Source organism: Gigantopelta aegis, chromosome 10 (assembly GCF_016097555.1).
Source record: "Gigantopelta aegis isolate Gae_Host chromosome 10, Gae_host_genome, whole genome shotgun sequence".
Taxonomy (NCBI): Eukaryota; Metazoa; Mollusca; class Gastropoda; order Neomphalida; family Peltospiridae; genus Gigantopelta; species Gigantopelta aegis.
In genome coordinates this window covers 28,675,682-28,694,418 of record NC_054708.1, presented here as the reverse complement: position 1 = coordinate 28,694,418, position 18,737 = coordinate 28,675,682, and the positions used below count along the sequence as shown (strand labels likewise).

The following is an 18,737-nucleotide window of genomic DNA, read 5'->3' as shown; positions in this document are numbered from 1 at the left end:
AAATCATTGCACTTTTAGGTGCGTAGTTTTGTTCGTGTTCGTAACGCCTTACACTGTCATAAATACGAGTTTTACGATATCGTTTGTTTGATTATAGAATCAATGGTGAGCCTTTTTATATATATGACTCATTAATGGTATATGAATGTTTGTATAATGCCATTTTGTAAACGTTTGCAATTAGTAGTTAGATCGTTTGTGATTTCGAGTATAGCCTATTTTCGTTTTATTTTATTTGTATTATAGCAATTATTCATTTTAGATAAATAATTATACACCACTCAGTACACACTGGTAGTTCTAGAAGTTTTTATTAGCCAAGTAGTTCCAATAATGAAATTCTATCAGCCAATTGCTTTTCAAACTTAAAATCTGGTCTGGAGGTTTGTTTTCACTGACACTGACTTTAATCCAATTGTCAGGTGCAGATCAAGGAAATATTGTGTGTGTGACTCGCAGGAAATGGGCACTTGGACCAACTCCACAAAAGGGCACCCCAATGGGGTGGGGGGTGGGGGGTTGCACTTGAAAATGTTTAGGGGGGAATTGGTCCCTTAGTCGCCATCCCTGGATCCACCTCTGATTGTTCAAGAAGATCATTTCAAAATTATCTGGCAGATGGGTACAAAATTAAATTTTCTCTATACTAATAGTAAAGTTATTAAAACAAATATCACACTCAAAGACTGAATAAGCCACTATCTAAAGCAACTGCCAAATATTATCAAAGCAGGTTTGAGGTTTTGGTGTTATTTTTCAGTAATTAGGGTTTTACATATAGATCTTATTAATTTGGACACTTTTAACAGTATTTTTTTTGGTCTATTCTGAGTGCAGTGACTGAATGAAGTCTTTTTAACACAATAATGCTATTAACAATTGCTTTTTTACAAAACTAATTATTGATATTGATGTTTTAAGTATGTAACCTCCTTGAAATGAAGCCCCCTCCCCTAAAAAAAAGTACCCCCCCCCCCCCCCCCAAATCCTAGCTACGGCCCTGGTTAATCACCTTACATTGTAGTATTATCTATATATACAAGGTGGTGCAAATTTTTGCTTTTGACAATAATATATTAATACATGTATTACAAAACTTAATACAGTATACCTGTATTGTTACATTTATGAACATAAAATTATGAAATCTTTATCAACAGCAAACTGAATAACCATTGTTCAAATTGTCTTCTTTCAAATTCAGAAGAATCAGTAAAAGAAGAAAACATAAATTATGCCTGAAGATGGCCAACCTCCAAGACGGTTTGGGTCAGCCTTTCACCGCTTTCCTGGGCGTGAATTCCATTATGATTTTGTCATGATGGATCACAGCTACTCAAAACCATGGAGTGCGCATCCAGATGCCAGCAATGCCTATCCAGTCAAAGTGCTGTACATGTCCAAGTTGCCACGATCAACAGACAAGACTCCCAGGTTTTCCCTTTAATTAATTACTTACTGTGTTATTAACTCAAGCTATGACCATGTGCAGTTATTAATATCATTGCTCAGTTACAGATTTAAAACACAACAGTGGTAAGAGTTAATATCATTCATCCCTCAATGTACTATACTCTGAACTGCATGTAATTTATTTTGAACATTCAAGTTCGCGTACATACATACTTTTATTACCCCAGCAGGCATTCATAACGGGGAAATTAAAAATCATAATTTCTCACTGAGAAATTATTATGCATTGGTTTAACACACTACTATTGGATGATTTGACGCCAACAAACCAATCACCTTGTCGGTACTAAATATGACGTCATCACGATTTGGCAAAGCACACGCAGTGACATCACGTAGTTTAAAGCGTTTGTGTTTACATCTTTCTGGTTTCAGTGTTTAACTTGTAATAAAATGGTAGTTTAATGCAATTCATTATAGATTTTTTTATTTAGAGAATATATAAAACTTTGGGTTTTCAAAATTATCTGTGAACCGTGAATAAAATAAAAAGTTAAAGCAATACCCAGCACAGCAAAGTAGTTTATGTCGGTTCTATATACATGGACGTGTAGCCGATGTAGGCTATATCAAAAATAAAGGCTAAAAAAAGAACCCAAATAGCTGGGGTAATAAATAGAATAACAAACTCGGTACCAGTTATTATAAAATTTATGTCCCTTGTGAAATAATTTTAAAATTATTTTACTTGGGACATAAATTTAATAATAACTGGTAACTCGTTTATTATCCTCTATGTATGAGATAACCATCATTATTTATTTGTTGGGCCCGGTAAGGGACATATGTATTGCTTTAGCAGTACTCTCAGAATGCTTAATAATAGTAATGATGTCAACATTTCAGTGAACCTGTTAATATTGATGTTCAGCAAGTGTCGCCTTCACCAGCTTTGCCATATGACTTATCAAAGGCACGGAATTTGATGAATGAGTGCGAGAGACATGCTAATCTTGTCCGAACCGAAGATGCTGGCCAGGACTGGGAAGACCACATTACACGGTATTGTTTCTCAACAGTGTGTATCACCAAATCAGTAAAAGTTTAAAGTTGAAGTTTGTTTTGTTTAACGACACTACTAGATCACATTATTTGTTAATCATCGGCTGTTGGATGTCAAACATTTGGTAATTCTGACTCGTAGTCTCAGGGCTAGCTATGGGTCAGCAGAATATTTTGTCATATTATCAATCCTACTTCAAAAACTGCAGAAACCCAGTTATTTTCCAACAAAACATCATTTATTTCATGAAATTATTTTGCCAAATTAAAATAAAATTCACCAGTTGTCTTTGAAATTCACAGTTGGTGAATTTGGTGAGTGCCAGAGCTAGCCCCGAGTCTTAGAGATGAAACCTGCTACTTTTTCCATTAGTAGCAAGGAATCTTTTATGTGCACAATCCCACAGACAGGATAGCATATACCATAGCCTTTAATATACCAGTCGTGGTGCACTGGCTGGAACAAGAAACTGTGCATAAAATTGGGCACGAACGATTTTGTCGTTCGTCTTTCGGTTATGCAAAACCAATATGAACATAAATGATGGATTGTTTGTGCAAAAGCTGTAATCTTTCGTCAGTAAATCTAAAAAGACGTGTTGGCTAATGTCATTACTGTTTTTGCAAGAAAATAATAAGAGAACGGGCCTACATTGCTGTTTTGAGAAAGATACAATGTATCCGTTTAAAATCGGCATCACATTTGATACAAAGTCGGCACCGCAGTGATACAAAGTTGGCACTGTCTTTAGAAGTCTTGAAAAAGTTTAGTAACATAGTTACACATTCACTTTAATAATTTCGCTACATTCACAAAATCATATGCTGTTCCAAAATTAAAGAGACTGAGTTGTAGTAAGAGTTCTGTTTTTTTCCCGCAACAAAATAAACACTCAACTTCTGAAGGAAATTGTTCGCGTAAACACTAAAACCTCACAAGGACCTTTTGGTTGTCTGAAAAATCATAATTTTATGCCCTGAGAAATAACCCAATGGCCTAGATCCTAGATTGACCACGCCTATAACCATACATGGCAGAAAATAATTGTATCTTAATCACTGATGATTAGTGGCTTATTCATGAGACTAGAGCCATTCTTAAAAACATTTTTGGTTTACTCTAACCTGAATCACCAAATTATTACACCGTGTTTTGTCTATTTTAAAACTATTTACATTTTTTTTTAAATGGAGGAGGGGGAAGATGAGGAATTAGTGTTGAAAACATTTATGTCTGTAATTTGTTTTTGTTACTTTGAAAAACAATTTATAGAATATCTTATGAAAAAGGCATTTTTAATTGTACAAACTTTGTGGAATAGCAGATATTTTAGTTCCTAAATAGGTTTACTGTTATCTATATTCATTTTTGCTTTGTCTAATAGAAGTAACTTTAATCTGTAACAGACTTTATATTATAATGCTTATTTTTATTATAAATAACAAATGTTTTGAGATTAAGTAACCAGTCACATTCTTTCTCTCTCTTCCGACATCTAATTCTTAATAATGTAAAATTCTTAGAGGTAATAACCTGTTCATCCTCTTTACCTTTTCTTCCTTCTACATTGTATTTCCCCTTTTTGTTACTAAATTTAGAATAAATTATAATCATGTTTTATTTTATTGCTTGTAAAATATTCATATTGTAAAATGTTGGGAGAGGCCTGTTGACCAATCCCCAGATCGCTACTATTTTTGAACGACAATAAATATTGTTTAAACCAATGCTTATTTTTTGCAGTGCTGGCTGGAGTATGCAGCAGAATCGTCTTTTCAACAAAGTTATTAAGGCATTACAGATGGACAAACTGGCTAGACTCGCTTACGAAAGAGTATGAGTACTTTATATATATCCATAATATAAAGTGTTACAGTATGGGTCAAGTATTTTATATATATCCGTAATATAAAGTCTTGTGGTATGGGTCGAGTACTTTATATATATCCGTAATATAAAGTCTTGTGGTATGGGTCGAGTACTTTATATATATCCGTAATATAAAGTCTTGCGGTATGGGTCGAGTATTTTATATATATCCATAATATAAAGTCTTGCAGTATGGGTCAAGTACTTTATATATATCCATAATATAAAGTCTTGCAGTATGGGTTGAAAGAAAACAATTTGAATCTGCAACTACTACATGTCTAACATGGTAACTGATCTAAGGAATTAGAGAAGAAACCTGTAATATAAGAATAAGAATGACTTGATTGAGATTTGTTTTACATTATTATATATTAATTAAATTTTTACTCTTCGTATCACAGTTCTACTTTGCCCCACTAATGCTGGAGAAATATCAGGTTCATCTCCCTTATTGTAAAATGTATTATGAAGTGATTAAGCAATACTTAAATAATATAACCTTAAGTGATTACTTTGTCATATTAAAACACCCATGAAAAGAAATATCTAACTTAATTATATTGTAACTTTTCCTGTGTATGAAATAAAACCAATGTTCACTGTATAAATTGCTTGTACATACATATAAGTAGTTGCATATACATATGCAGATATATAATATTTGTATAATTATTGTTGCAGCTGGATAATGAGCCCATCATGAGACGTATTCACATTGACAAGACGGCTCGAAGAGTTCGCCAAGCTTTGGCCAGTGTTAACTGGGTAAGGTCCATATTTAATTTGTCAGTTTGTTCAAAATGCAGCTGTTTCATATTTTATTCTAATTCATTGTATGAAACAATGAATCTTGAGTTTGTATAATTTTTGAAACTTCATGAATAGTTTGACAAAATGAATACTCTGTATTTTATTTTTATGAAGCTTGTTGTCAAACTTGCTATTTATTGGATAATATGCATGTGACTTAACAATCACCATGACAGCATCACTGTAATCTCACACTAAAATAATGGTTCTCAGAGCACGTACCACCTACCTTTGATACTTTATTATGAATACACTCGGACAGTGGTAGACAAGCAGTTATTGTGCAATGAAATTTACTGTGACAAGTTGACGAAGGCAAATAAACATAAATGATTAATATTAACAAAGGTATTGACAAAAGTTGCAGTCTTGTTTGTAGTGCCAGGGAACTGACCAACTTTAAAGTTGTTGAAGCACAGATGGTAATAATGGCATTGTAGGACATGCTAAATTAGTCTTTCTATCACTTTAAAACTAGAATGGGATAAAGCAGACTGGTGTATGCTAAGATGAACATGTATAACAGGCCCAGCTCTGGGTCAGAGCTCAGAAACTGTCGCCAAATTATCTAAAAAATGCTAAACCTATAGCTATTTTTCAATAAAATATCAATTATTACAAAAAAATTCTCAAATTCTTCTCAAAATCTGTGATTGGTGAGTGGCAGAGCTAGCCCTGTATAATATTATTAAGACATTGATTTTGTGGCAGGACATGAAGTTAGCCCAGTGGCTGCACTGTTTCCTGATGGAGAACCTGAGTCTACAGTTGCTGGCTGCATACCTCGACGTCATGCAGACACTCAAAAGCAAGGTAAGTGTCTTGTAATATACTAGTAGTTTATACTCTGGATTATGTTTAACTTTACTTTATCAACAGTTGTTTGTAAATTAGTAACACAATTAATATAGCTATTTGACAATCAGGACTCACTGAACATAGTTATGTGGAGAAGTAGTTAATTAATACTGAATATTTAAAAAAAAAAAAAAAAAAATATTTTGTAGATTTGACTCGTTCCACTGTATACTTCATACTTTATAGAAGTTATGTTATTTTTAAAATTACATTTTATTTTATTCAGATAACATCGCTGATTGAGAGAATGACACCATTCCACTTTATACTTCATATTTTACAGGAGTTATATTATTTTTAAAATTACCTTTTATTTTATTTTTCGCTGATTGAGAGAATGACACCATTCCACTTTATACTTCATACTTTACAGGAGTTATCTTATTTTTAAAATTACATTTTATTTTATTCAGATACCGTCGCTGATTGAGAGAATGATGTCTTCATTCATTCCTCGACTGTCAGCTGTTTCCCAAGATACTATGAATCTCTTACTTAAGCGATCGTGGGATCCGGTACAGAATGTGCTATCTCAGCAGAAACTTGTAAGCAGCATTTTGTGTTGAATCCTTAACTACAAACATTTTTTGTTAGGTACTAATTTCTTTTTCTTTTTTAAAAAATAATATATATTAATATATATATATATCCCGGTTGAAAGTATGGCTATGTACTGTAAATCTTTTTAAAAAAAAAGAAAAAAAAAGTTGGTTTACTTCACTTTTAGCTAAAACTAGCTTTTCAGCAATAAAAATAAGCAGAATTTTTCACTAGTCCACTGGACAAATATTAAATCTATAACTCTACTTGTCCACTGATATTTTCATGTGTCCAAAAATGTTAGTTTTATTCAAGTGCATGGACAATGTTTTTGACTGCTAAAAATGACATGGCATTGTAAAATGTTACCATTAAGGTACATTTTACTTGTCTGAGCAAATTTTCACTTGCCAGGACAAATGAACAAGTGCTTATTTTGAACACTGCTGTTTAAAATGCTTACAAAGTATACTATAGTATCGTTTGCTAAAGAGGAACATACATGCAGATTATATTTCTAGTCACAAAATCTGTATGACTCTGCCTTTAATAAGTCAACTACCGTATAACCCTGTCTATAAGACAAATTAATGTGTGTTTTGCAGAAGAAACTACCAGGCAATCCCTTGCTTCTGATTGCCCCAAGCGGTCCGATACAGCCGCATCTGACGAACTCGAAGCGCTACAAGTTCTGGAACAGCCAGCTAGCCAACCTGGGCAAGGTTGTTCCAGTCACGATGCACACGGCTAGTGGGGGAAGTGGAGTGGCAATAGCCCAGTGCCTAGAACACATGATTGGAGCTGTGCGCACCAAAGTGTTAGAGGTCTGTTCAATGTGGAATCTGTTATCAGTAATTTTTAATATCTGCAGTTAGAGATCTGTTGAATGTGGAATCTGTTATTATTAATTTTTGATCTCTGCAGTTGTGAAAATGTGTTGGTTAATTTATCATGTAGACTAAAATTTCTCAAAACCAGACTCTTGGTAAACTGGCATTCTGTCAAAACCGAATATTTTTCATGGTCTTGAGATTTACTTTGCTTCAGTAAACATCCCTATAAACTGGATAGCCCTCAGTACAGGAGTTTTAACTTGATCCCTTGGGTGTCCAGTTTACAGAGGTTTCATTGTACAGTGAAACCCCTCTAAACCGGACACCCTCGGGACCAAATAAATGTCTGGTTTTGAAAGGTATCCATTTTAGAGAGGTTAACTTCTGTACTGATTTTTAATAGGGATCGAGAAAAATGTCCGGTTTGTGGGTATTCCGGTTTACAGAGAGTCTGGTTTTTAGAGGTTTCACTGTATAATTCATTAATAAATTGCTAAAAGCTAACACCAAAATTAAATAAATACAATTTAATAAAGAGCCCTAATTTTCTTTTCTTTTCTTAGGCTTACTGAAACTTGAATTTGTTTCACTTTACCTACACTCTGTGTAACCAAATTTTCTAAATTAGTTTACAATGTCTTTGGTACAGCTTAAACCCTGTTAACTACATCATATAAAAGAAACATACTTACTTACTTTATAAAACGCTGCAACATTGCTATGAATTGCATCAGATGCCATTGAGATGGGATGCTGTTTTGACTTTTATTTATTTGTATGTTTTTCATCTTTTCAGTCTAAAGGCCACACTCAGAATCGTCCAATCATCTTAGTGGGATGGAATATTGGAGCTCTTGTTGCTTGTCATGTAAGATATTTCATATTGACTGTTACAGTTATTTAGTTTTTGACTTTCAGAATGATTATTATCTTTGTAATATGCACAATTCATATACAGTCGAACCTGGTCTAACGGTCACCTGTACATAAGGGTCACCTGCCTATAACGGCCACTATAAATCCCCCAATGCATTTCATTCCTTATTTGACCTGTACATAACAGTCACCTGTCCATAACGGCCAGCGGTCACTATTTTCCACCCAAAATCACAAGTTTAACCTGCTATAACGGTCACAAGATGATCGTCGTAAAGACGTTGTTTGGTTTATTTTTTTATCCTGGTTATGTCTTTACTTTTTCAATCATCTTAAAAATTATAAATTAAATGTGTTTATATGGCCATGTCTGTAGTTTTGGGTTTATTTTCTGTCAAAGTAAAGTTCCATTGTAATTCTCTGATCGTATTTGAAAAACAAACGGGCACTCAATAACTTCCGTGACACGCAGTTACTGGTGGTGTAATTCAATTGGTTCTCAGCATCCGCACTGAATAGTAGACCACTTCCCATTGGCTGTACATAATCTGTATGTATGGTCACTCTATTGAGTCGAGAAACCAAAAAAATGAGGTATTATGTTAGGTGTTTCCTTGTTTCTAGCCAGACATGATTCGTAAATAAATCTGAATAGCTGAAGGCGGCGATCATTGCAGATGTCCCGTGTTCGGATTTTTAAAGCGACTCCTGATCTTATTCAGCTGTAATCAACGGTCATACTCCACTGAAGGATTAGCGGTGACATGAAACAAACAAATGAGTCAAACATGCCACATGGGTAATAACCTTCAATTACACAAAATATCTTCTGCAAGTCAGTGTTAGCGTTTGCGAAATATATTAACGAATACATTTGTATGCAAAATGCCACCGAAAAATAGTACTGCTTTAACGTTAGAACAGAGAATCGACGTTATTAACAAATCTGGGAAAGGCAATTTAGGTGCGCAAAAGATTGCCGATCATTTTGGTGTCGGACGTTTTCAGATTAATTCTGTTTTAAAAAGGAAAGCTGATGTTCTGGCCGATTTTGACAATAATGTTTCAGCCAAAAGAAAAAGGCAAAAGAAAGCAACAGGCAATGATGACATAAACAAGCTAATGTGGGAATGGTTTAAAAATGCGACATCATTTTTTTTATGACAGTTGTGATATGGGTTCTAATTTTGAACTTGTATATAAGGGTCACCTCTCTGTAACGGCCACTTTTGTCAGGTCCCTTGGGTGGCCGTTATATACAGGTTTGACTTTATATATATATATATATTTTTCGGGTGTCCTCTGACAATGCTCTCAAATGTCTTATTTGTTTTGTGTTTTCTTTTGACCAGGTTTCATTGGTGGAATCGGTGACTGCAGTTGTCTGTCTTGGTTTTCCAATGTGTGGCATAAATGGAGTGCGAGGGGTAAATATTTTGTGAATCTGTTTTAAAACAAGAATTTGTTTATTAGTATTATACATGTATGAAAATATAATAGTTTTTCAAACCTTGATTCTCTTAGACGGGATGTTAAGCAGACACCACTATAGTATTGTCGGTCTGTGTTGCTTTGTCGGTCCCTCCTCACAACTTTTCCATTATTAAAAATGTTTTTTTCTACCTTTTTCTTTTATGGTTTAATGACAGGCTGTAGTTTGTTTGTAGAACAATATGTTTTGTCCAGTCTATGTGAGAATGCATAAAAAAAAGACACCATGTATCTTTTCTGAAGAAATAACCTATATGGAAGCAGTGTGTTTCCTTTCTTTCATTCGACCAGGTGTTAACATAACCATTATGTTAGACACCAGATAGCTATGGCTTTAAATGTGCTGAGGTGTTGTTAAACAAACAGTCCATTCCTTTTCTTGGTTTTCTTACTTTTGACTAGGTTAACATTTATTTTCATCACTTCATGTTTGTTGTTTTAAAGTTTGGTCAGTTTGAGACAAAATAAGGATACAGCATGTTCTACAATTGTCTTTTCATGGCTGTTAGATGTTATAGTGTAATAGTCTATAGGTGTAGGTGGATGTGGATTATAATTTGGTATTGAATACTGGTTGGGCTATTTCTCGCTCCAACCAGTGCACCACGACTGGTACATCAAAGGCTGTGGTATGTGCTACCCTGTCTGTGGGATGGTGCACATAAAAGATCCCTTGCTACTGATGGAAAAAGGTAGCAGGTTTTCTCTCTAAGACTATATGTCAAATTACCAAATGTTTGACATCCAATAGCTGATAAAATCAATGTGCTCTAGTGATGTTGTTAAACAAAACTAAACTGTTAGTTAGTTAGTAACATGGTCACTACGTTCAAACTAATGATGTTAACACTATCCTATATTGCAGGATGTTGAAGATTCACTGTTGGACAGTAAAACCTGTACATTGTTTGTGATTGGTCAGCATGCGGACATGTGCAGTATTGACGCCATTGAAGATCTGCGTGAGCGTATGAAGGCTGAAAATAGTTTGCTGGTTGTAGGGGGCGCTGACGACAACCTCCGACTGTCCAGGGCCAAGAAAAAGAAGGAGGGAATAACTCAGGCTATGGCTGACCGAGCCATTTTGGTAAGATCTGTAATTGTTTTGATGGTTTGGTCAAGATGTGAATTTGCCATCAAATATTTTAAAAAGCATGAGGTGCAGTAGATCTTAGATTTTTTCCAGTAGCAATGTTTAGGGTTAAATTTTCTCCCATCCCAACTAGTGCCCCACAACTGGTATATAAAAGGATGTAGTATATGCTATCCTGTCTGTGGAAAGGTGGACATAAAAGATTCCTTGTCGACATTTTGGAAAAGCCTTCATATTTTTCTTTTACCACCTTAGTGTATCAAACCACCCAAAATAGTATTCTGTCTTGTGCCTCTGAAGAAATATTACACAAATGCAGTTATTTATAAACATCATTTTATGGAAGTTGAAAACAGGTACCATGATTACATTCTGTTTATACACACTGATCACAGGTTGGGAACTGTGGCTTCTGCTACAGTTTTTGTCTGTAATGTCTGTCTATAACGATTAATTTGATGTCTAAAATGACTTCGTAATAATATTATAATTTAATATACAAGTATTCCTTTAGAAAATAGTGGCCACTGATAGTGGAAAACTGTAGCAGATTTCCTTTGAAGACTATTACAAAATGTTTGCCATCCAATAGCCTATGATTAACAATCAGTGTAATCTAGTAGTGTCATTAATCGTTTTAGTATTATGTCCCTTACCAGTCACTGCTTCACAACTGGTACATGTGATCTTGCAGCTTTTTAAAAGAATTCCAGTTGAATAAAGTTCACCAGGTAGATTACAAGTGAAATGAAATGCTGAGATATGACCTTTATTTGAATAAGGCATAGCGTTTGCAGGTTTTAAAAATAATTTTATTTTTATTTTTAAATGGATATCGCATCCTTGGATACATCAAAGATGATGGTATACCACTATAATGTTTGTACGGAAATTCATATAAAAGATCCAGTGCTAGTAAACAGTGTTACTTTTATGGGAACAAAACATACAGTAGAATCTTGTTGGGTCGAATTCAGAATGGCCGAATACACCATAACGCTCGAACTAAAAACGAAGTCCTGAGTTACACTTACACAATATTGACTGAATGGTTAGGTCGAATTACCTGATGGGTCAAACCCTTTCTCAAGCACTGATGAGGTTGGAGCCTAAGGGATTCAACTGTATATATTTAATAATTAACATGTTTAATCCCAATAGGTGCTGCTGAAATCATGCTGCATTTTTGTTAAACATTCCTGTCAATGTGTATTGGATATTTACTGACTGAATACAGGGTGAAGTCAAAAGAATGAACTCTTATGGCTTGTTTATACACCCTTTGGTAAAAACAGCTTGCAAATACATCTTTTGGTTTGAATATCATTGGACACTGTGTAAAAGATTTGTATGCAAATTAATCTGTGAAATTAACTAGCCACACAAAATGATTGATTAATGAAATATTTTTTTTTACGTTTTACAGGATGAAATCTGTGAGTTCTTGGGTGGAGTTTTGTGCCAATCTGCCATGGCGACAGACGTTCAAGAAATTGGAGAATTTGAGTTGAGAAATAAGAAAAAACGAAAGATCTCGAGAGACCTGTCTACCGATTACCCGACACTTGCAGTAAGCTTTAATTTTTAATGATCTCACCAGTGATAGAAATAAGCAGAATATTTTACTAGTCAACCGGACAAATACATCTAGAAATCTACTTGTCCGCCAAAATATCCACTTGTCCAAATATATGATTTCATGTTTTTGATGGCTCAAAATTAAACTGCACTGAACATTTTTACTTGTCCACTGGACAACCACACAGGTGCATTTTGTTTGTCCGAGCAGATTTTCACTTGTCGGAACAAATAGACAAGTGCTTATTTTGAACATATTGTGTAATATTCTAGCACAGTTCTTGAAAGCTGGGTCCATATTTTTCTATGCTATCTTAGGGCAGCTGAGTCCATATTTTCTAAGCTATCTTAGTGCTGCAATGTCGTAAAAACATAAGTTATGATGTCACAATGGCGTGCACAATAGTGACATCATAGCCTACAACGGTTTTATGACATTGTAGCTCTAAGATGGCTTCATAAATCACTAACCTGATGTGCCATGGCATGTTAGTGTTAGTGCCTTTCGGACTCATCTCAGTATCAGCTGTCACTACTGCCAACCCACTAGTGACGTACCAGCTGTAAACATATTTGGACATTAGCCCTAACCATTACATAAAGTGCTCTGAATTTAAAATCTTATCAGGCCACTTTTTCTTGTTTGTTTGAGATTAGTTGTGAAGGTGAAGTAGCATTTTTTTTAATTAGATAGGATTTAGCGTAATGATAGATCACTTGCTTGAGGTGCGATGGGTTGTAGGATTATCTCCCTTGTTGAATAAACTTGTGTGGTGTTTTCCCATGCTATCCTTTCTATGGGAAAATGTTTATGACATACTTACAGCTAATTGGTAAGAGTAGCCTATGTCTATGTGACAGCAGTAGGTTTTTCACTCTATAGCTTAAGTGTCACAATTTGCATAGATGAGAAATTTGTAGTTAAAATGTGTTCAGGTGTGTTTTTAAACATTCCTTCCCCATCCCAATCAGTGCCCCACGACTGGTTGTGGTATGTGCTGTCCTGTCTGTGGGATGGTGCTTATAAAAGATTCCTTGCCACTAATGGGTGTATACTACCAAATCAAATCCCATAGACGACAGTAGTAACATATGTGACTAAAACTCCTACCTGCAGCGTATTAATTGACATAAACGCCATGGATATTGGGGGTCAAGCTGCTCGTTTCTGAGATAACGGGTAGCGTCTATGATTACCCTAGTTCTGCACAAAATTCGAGTACTTTTTTTTTGTACATGTTTCAAGCACAAGGCTACTTGACACATTGGTACTAGATGAAATAAAATTGCATTTTTTTTTTACCCAGATGAAACTGTTATTTTTTACAACCAACACACTCACATTTAAAACCAATCACAGGACTTGTGGTGTTCACTTCTCTATCAAAAGTTGGGTGCACCTCGAACTTTGACCCAGCTGGAAGTTATTTGGTTTAGTACTACCTACAGGAAAAAATGTGGCAATTTTCCCTCAGAATGTGTCAGAATTATCAGATGTTTAGACATCCAATAGCCAATGCTTAATTAATCAATGTATTCTCATGGTGACATTAAAATCAAGAGCAAATTAAAACGTTTTGAACATTACTTTCCTTTTCTATTCAGATACAAAGAGGGGCACCGAAGAAGACTGTAGCTACGACTGGAGTGTATCCTGGTCTGACATTCACCACTCAGGTGAAACCAAACGATTGGTCCGCAGCTCCAGGTTAGTTTATCATTCTCAAATACACTTAATGGCCCATCAGGTACAGTGAAACCCCTCTAAACCGGACACCCATGGGACTAGGTAAAATGTCTAGTTATAAGGGGTATCCAGTTTAGATAGGCTCTGTTCCGTATTGATATTTAAAAAGGGACTGTGAAGAACTTCGACGCGGGTCCTAGCCCAGTAGTCTCCTGATGTATGGTCGGTTTGTGATCAGTCCCCGTTGGTGGACACATTGGACTATTTCTCATTCCAGTCAGTGCATATATCAAGTGGTATATCAAAGGCTGTGGTAAGTGCTATCCTGTCTGTAGGATGGGGCATATAAAAGATCCCTTGCTACTAATGGGAATATGTAGCGGGTTTCCTCTCTAAGACTATCAAAATTACCAAATGTTTGACATCCAATAGCCGATGATTAAAAAATCAATGTGCTCCAGTGGTGTCATTAAGCAAAACAAATGTTTGACTTTTGTGAAGAACTCCAGTTTTGAGAGAATTATGGTTAACTAAATATTTGGTTTTAGGGGATTTTATAGTAATTGCATATTTTAGCTAATTGTATAATTATTCCAAATTTTAAAAGATATAATTTCCTTCATACAGTATGTCATGTCAAAAATGTTAATAAGAATATTCCTTCCTAAATCAATTTAGGAGGGAGGGGATTACGAAAATAGAATATATTTTATTCGCTCATTAAAATATTGATAATTGTTTTATTATTATTCTGAAGAATAAAATCCTGTTGAAAAATATGTGTCAGGATTATTTTTTGGCACTGAAATGATCCAACATTTTATTTTATTTTATTTTTAGATCGGAAACCAGCCCCACGAAAGCGACAGGCTAGAAGCCCTTTATCAGGTATACCCAGAAAGAAGATAACCTTATTATCGAGCTACCAAGCAGCCACGTCTGTGAAGACGTCACTTGTCCTCTCCTCCCTTCCACAGATGGCTAAGCCCATATTCACCGTTCCTGGAGCCAAGGAGCTGTCAGGATTACTGCAAGGCGTAAAGAATCCCGCAGATCAAGATTTTGCTGCCAAGACGAGCACGATAACCACTATTCCCCTGTCCAAGTTGCTGACATCTACCAGCACCACAACATCTGCCAGTGAGAAAGGAGCAACTCTGAAATATTTAGCATCTGTGGTGAAGGAAGGCCAAAGTGACGAGGATAAAGCGGCGTGGCTGGCGACTCAGGGAGGAAGCGGAACTCACAAGATTCTGCTGAAGACTCGGACATCGTCACCGTTCACTATCCCACTGTCCATGGCGCAGAAGCTGGTGAACGGATCCCCCTTACTTCACATTACATCCGCATCCACCACACCCACTCAGATCCACCAGCTGTTGTCATCGGTTACCAGAGCATCGTCGTTGTCTCCTATGGGCAAAACCATCCTGATCACCAGTGAAAACATCACGTCGGCTGCAAACTCTCCAATTCTGTCTCTCGCTAGCTCGAAAAAAACTCCCGTCACGGTTTTCACACCCAAAGTTGTCTCTTCGTCACAGAAACTGAAAACGGTGGCGTTAGTGTCTCCGTCTCCCGACCAAGAAAAGGTCAAAGAAATACAAAGACTCCAGTTCCATGACTTCCCTCTGACGACCGCAACTCTCACAAAGTTGTCTGGATCTTCGACAGTCACCCAAGCAAAGATTTTAGGAAACAGTCAGCAAATGGATATGAGCAAGTCGATTGGGAATATCACAACCAAGTCTGCTAGTGTAATGTCAGGCAACAAGAGTCTGATAAATCCAGGCACATTAACGATTCCTCTCTCCGCAGTGACTACAAAGGCTGGAACACACAGTCCAGTCCTGATCTCAAGTTCAGATGTTGGTATGTATAAGATACAGACTGGGACAGCATTGTCGGCGTCAACATTTGCCGTGACGTCACCATCAGTTTCACAGGTGGGTACATCATCAGTCAGATCTTCTCTTGTTTCCAGTGAGACAATAGGGAAAGTGCCCTTTGTGTTAGAATCGAGTCCATCTGTGGCTGTGAGTGTTACAACTGCTGCGTCTGTGGCTTCTAGTTCAAACCTGCCTGGTAATGATGAACAAAGATCTGTAACTTTGTCACTGGCAGCGTCATCATCATCATCATCATCATCATCATCATCATCAGAAACTGTTGTGACCGACTCACTAGTTCAGTTGACATCGGTGAAATTGGATTCAGTTGTTAAGACAACAGCATTGAAATCTGAGTCACCTGTTTTTTCCCCATCAGTGCAATCAGCTGTTTCACAAATTTCAGCCTCTTCAGAGAAATCTGTCTTGTCTGTTGTCCCATCTTCAGTGGAAGTTGGATTCCCTGTTGTGACGTCTTCAGGGTACTCTGTTGTTTCGGGCTTGGAGAAATCAACACCGCCAATTGTGACAACTTCGGTGCAGTGGGATTCGCCAGTTCTAACACCTCTGGTGAAATCCATTTCATCGGACGTGGCAACTGCAGGAAAATCCACTTCAAAACCGGTTTCCTCCTACTCCACAATATCCAAGCCTATTCTGCGTCCCATTGCATCCACACGGACACGCAGAATAAAGACCCCAAAACAGTATGATCTCTGAATAGCTAGTGTACAAAATGTTAGCAATCTCTGACTAGCTTGTATACAAAAGGTTGTGGTTTATCTCTGAATAACTTGTGTACAAAATGTTAGCAATCTCTGAATAGCTTGTGTACAAAAGGTTGTTGGTAATCTGTGAACAGCTTGTGCACAAAATGTTATCGGCAATATCTGAATAGCTTATGTACAAACTGTTAGCAATCTCTGAATAGCTTGTGTACAAAACGTTGTTGTCGGTAATCTGTGAACAGCTTGTGTACAATGTTTTTATTGGCAATCACTGAATAGCTTGTGTACAAAAGGTTGTTGGCAGCAGTGTGGCTGGGAGATGAGAGCTGGATCCTTAATCAGTATAGGGCAAAGAATAAATGAATGTTTAACAACACAACACCCCAGCAAAGGCCTCTCTTAATTGAACATTTCCTTTTTGCATTACTCATGAATGTGACCAGCCTCGGTGGCGTCGTGGTAGGCCATCGGTCTACAGGCTGGTAGGTACTGGGTTCGGATACCAGTCGAGGCATGGGATTTTTAATCCAGATACCGACTCCAAACCCTGAGTGAGGCTCAATGGGTAGGTGTAAACCACTTGCACCGACCAGTGATCCATAACTGGTTCAACAAAGGCCATGGTTTGTGCTATCCTGCCTGTGGGAAGCGCAAATAAAAGATCCCTTGCTGCTAATCGAAGAGTAGCCCAGTAGTGGCGACAGCGGGTTTCCTCTCAAAATCTGTGTGGTCATTAATCATATGTCTGACGACATATAACCGTAAATAAAATGTGTTGAGTGCGTCATTAAATAAAACATTTCTTTCTTTCTTTACTCATGAATGTCTACACAAAATAGATTTGCATGTGCGATGGGCTAATGAAACAATTGTTCTCGCAGTTTCTGAGGCCTTGCAACATGAAAATATATTGGCTATTATGATTAAAATAAAAGTAATGTGTGGTAAAGTTTCTATTTAATCATGAAGAATGAAAGTGCTAATTCATCTTAAGATTCTTCCTGATCAATCATGTTTTTGTTCAGGGCCCTGTTCTACGAAGCGATCGTAGCACTAAGATCACCGTAAGTGCATAAGGTAGTTATACACTTAAGGTGATCTTAGGACTACGATCGATTCGTGGAACGGGGCCCAGAACTGGTATCACAACATTAGTTGTAAATACAAACAGCACTAGGATAAATGGCATTAAGACTTGTATCATGATGTATACACTTAAGGTGGTCTTAGGACTACGATCGATTCGTGGAACGGGGCCCAGAACTGGTATCACAACATTAGTTGTAAATACAAACAGCACTAGGATAAATGGCATTAAGACTTGTATCATGATGTATACACTTAAGGTGATCTTAGGACTACGATCGATTCATGGAACGGGGCCCAGAACTGGTATCACAACATCAGTTGTAAATACAAACAGCACTAAGATAAATGGCATTAAGACTTGTATCATGATGTATACACTTGAATGTATTAAAATGCATTGTCTGTTAAAGGGACAGACCTTAGTTTTTAAACACTACGGCATATTTTTCACCTGGACCCTAGTTTCAACCCGTAAAAATGGACACTAATTTTGGTTAATTTACAAACCTGTAAAAATTTTGGATACAAGAGAGTGAAACAAGAGTCTGTTACGTTGAAATACGCTGAAAAATAGACTTAAAACGCGAGTACACAACCGTTACTTCTCAGACGCACGTGCGTTTTTAAAAATATGAAAAATGTATTTTGTGGTATAAGAAACACCAGGATGACCAGAAACACTTCGGTTATACGGAAATGAATAATCTAAACAAAATATAAGTAATGTTTGATTTCAGTGATCATAAACGGCTTTAACAGTGAAAAATATGCCTTAGTGTTTATAAACTAGGGTCTGTCCCTTTAAGACATTTTCCAACATTATCTGATAACTTATATGTGACCATGCATGTGTACATAAACATTTGTCATGAATAGGCATTTAGATTGTTAAGTCACAGTAACAAACTACCGGTATT

At 36.4% G+C, this 18,737-nt stretch overlaps 1 protein-coding gene across 1 annotated transcript; it reads left to right on the top strand.

Moving 5' to 3' along the window:
• The first annotated feature begins 1 nt into the window (after position 1).
• LOC121384608 (KAT8 regulatory NSL complex subunit 3-like) lies at positions 2 to 17,110 on the top strand. The gene is made up of 14 exons (XM_041515070.1): positions 2 to 105; positions 1,205 to 1,434; positions 2,320 to 2,475; positions 4,220 to 4,310; positions 5,030 to 5,113; positions 5,870 to 5,971; positions 6,430 to 6,561; positions 7,162 to 7,380; positions 8,186 to 8,257; positions 9,618 to 9,692; positions 10,622 to 10,843; positions 12,276 to 12,419; positions 14,033 to 14,135; positions 14,955 to 17,110. Exons 2-14 carry the CDS (start codon positions 1,235 to 1,237, stop codon positions 16,721 to 16,723), a joined length of 3,369 nt encoding a protein of 1,122 aa, XP_041371004.1. The 5' UTR covers positions 2 to 105; positions 1,205 to 1,234; the 3' UTR covers positions 16,724 to 17,110.
• The last annotated feature ends 1,627 nt before the right edge of the window (positions 17,111 to 18,737 follow it).

Excerpts from the sequence above, each read along its gene's own strand:
- LOC121384608 (XM_041515070.1), top strand. The coding sequence starts at position 1,235 with ATGCCTGAAGATGGCCAACCTCCAAGACGGTTTGGGTCAGCCTTTCAC. Across the intron at positions 5,114-5,869 it reads CTTTGGCCAGTGTTAACTGG|GACATGAAGTTAGCCCAGTG; the intron begins GTAAGGTCCATA and ends ATTTTGTGGCAG. Across the intron at positions 10,844-12,275 it reads TGGCTGACCGAGCCATTTTG|GATGAAATCTGTGAGTTCTT; the intron begins GTAAGATCTGTA and ends TACGTTTTACAG.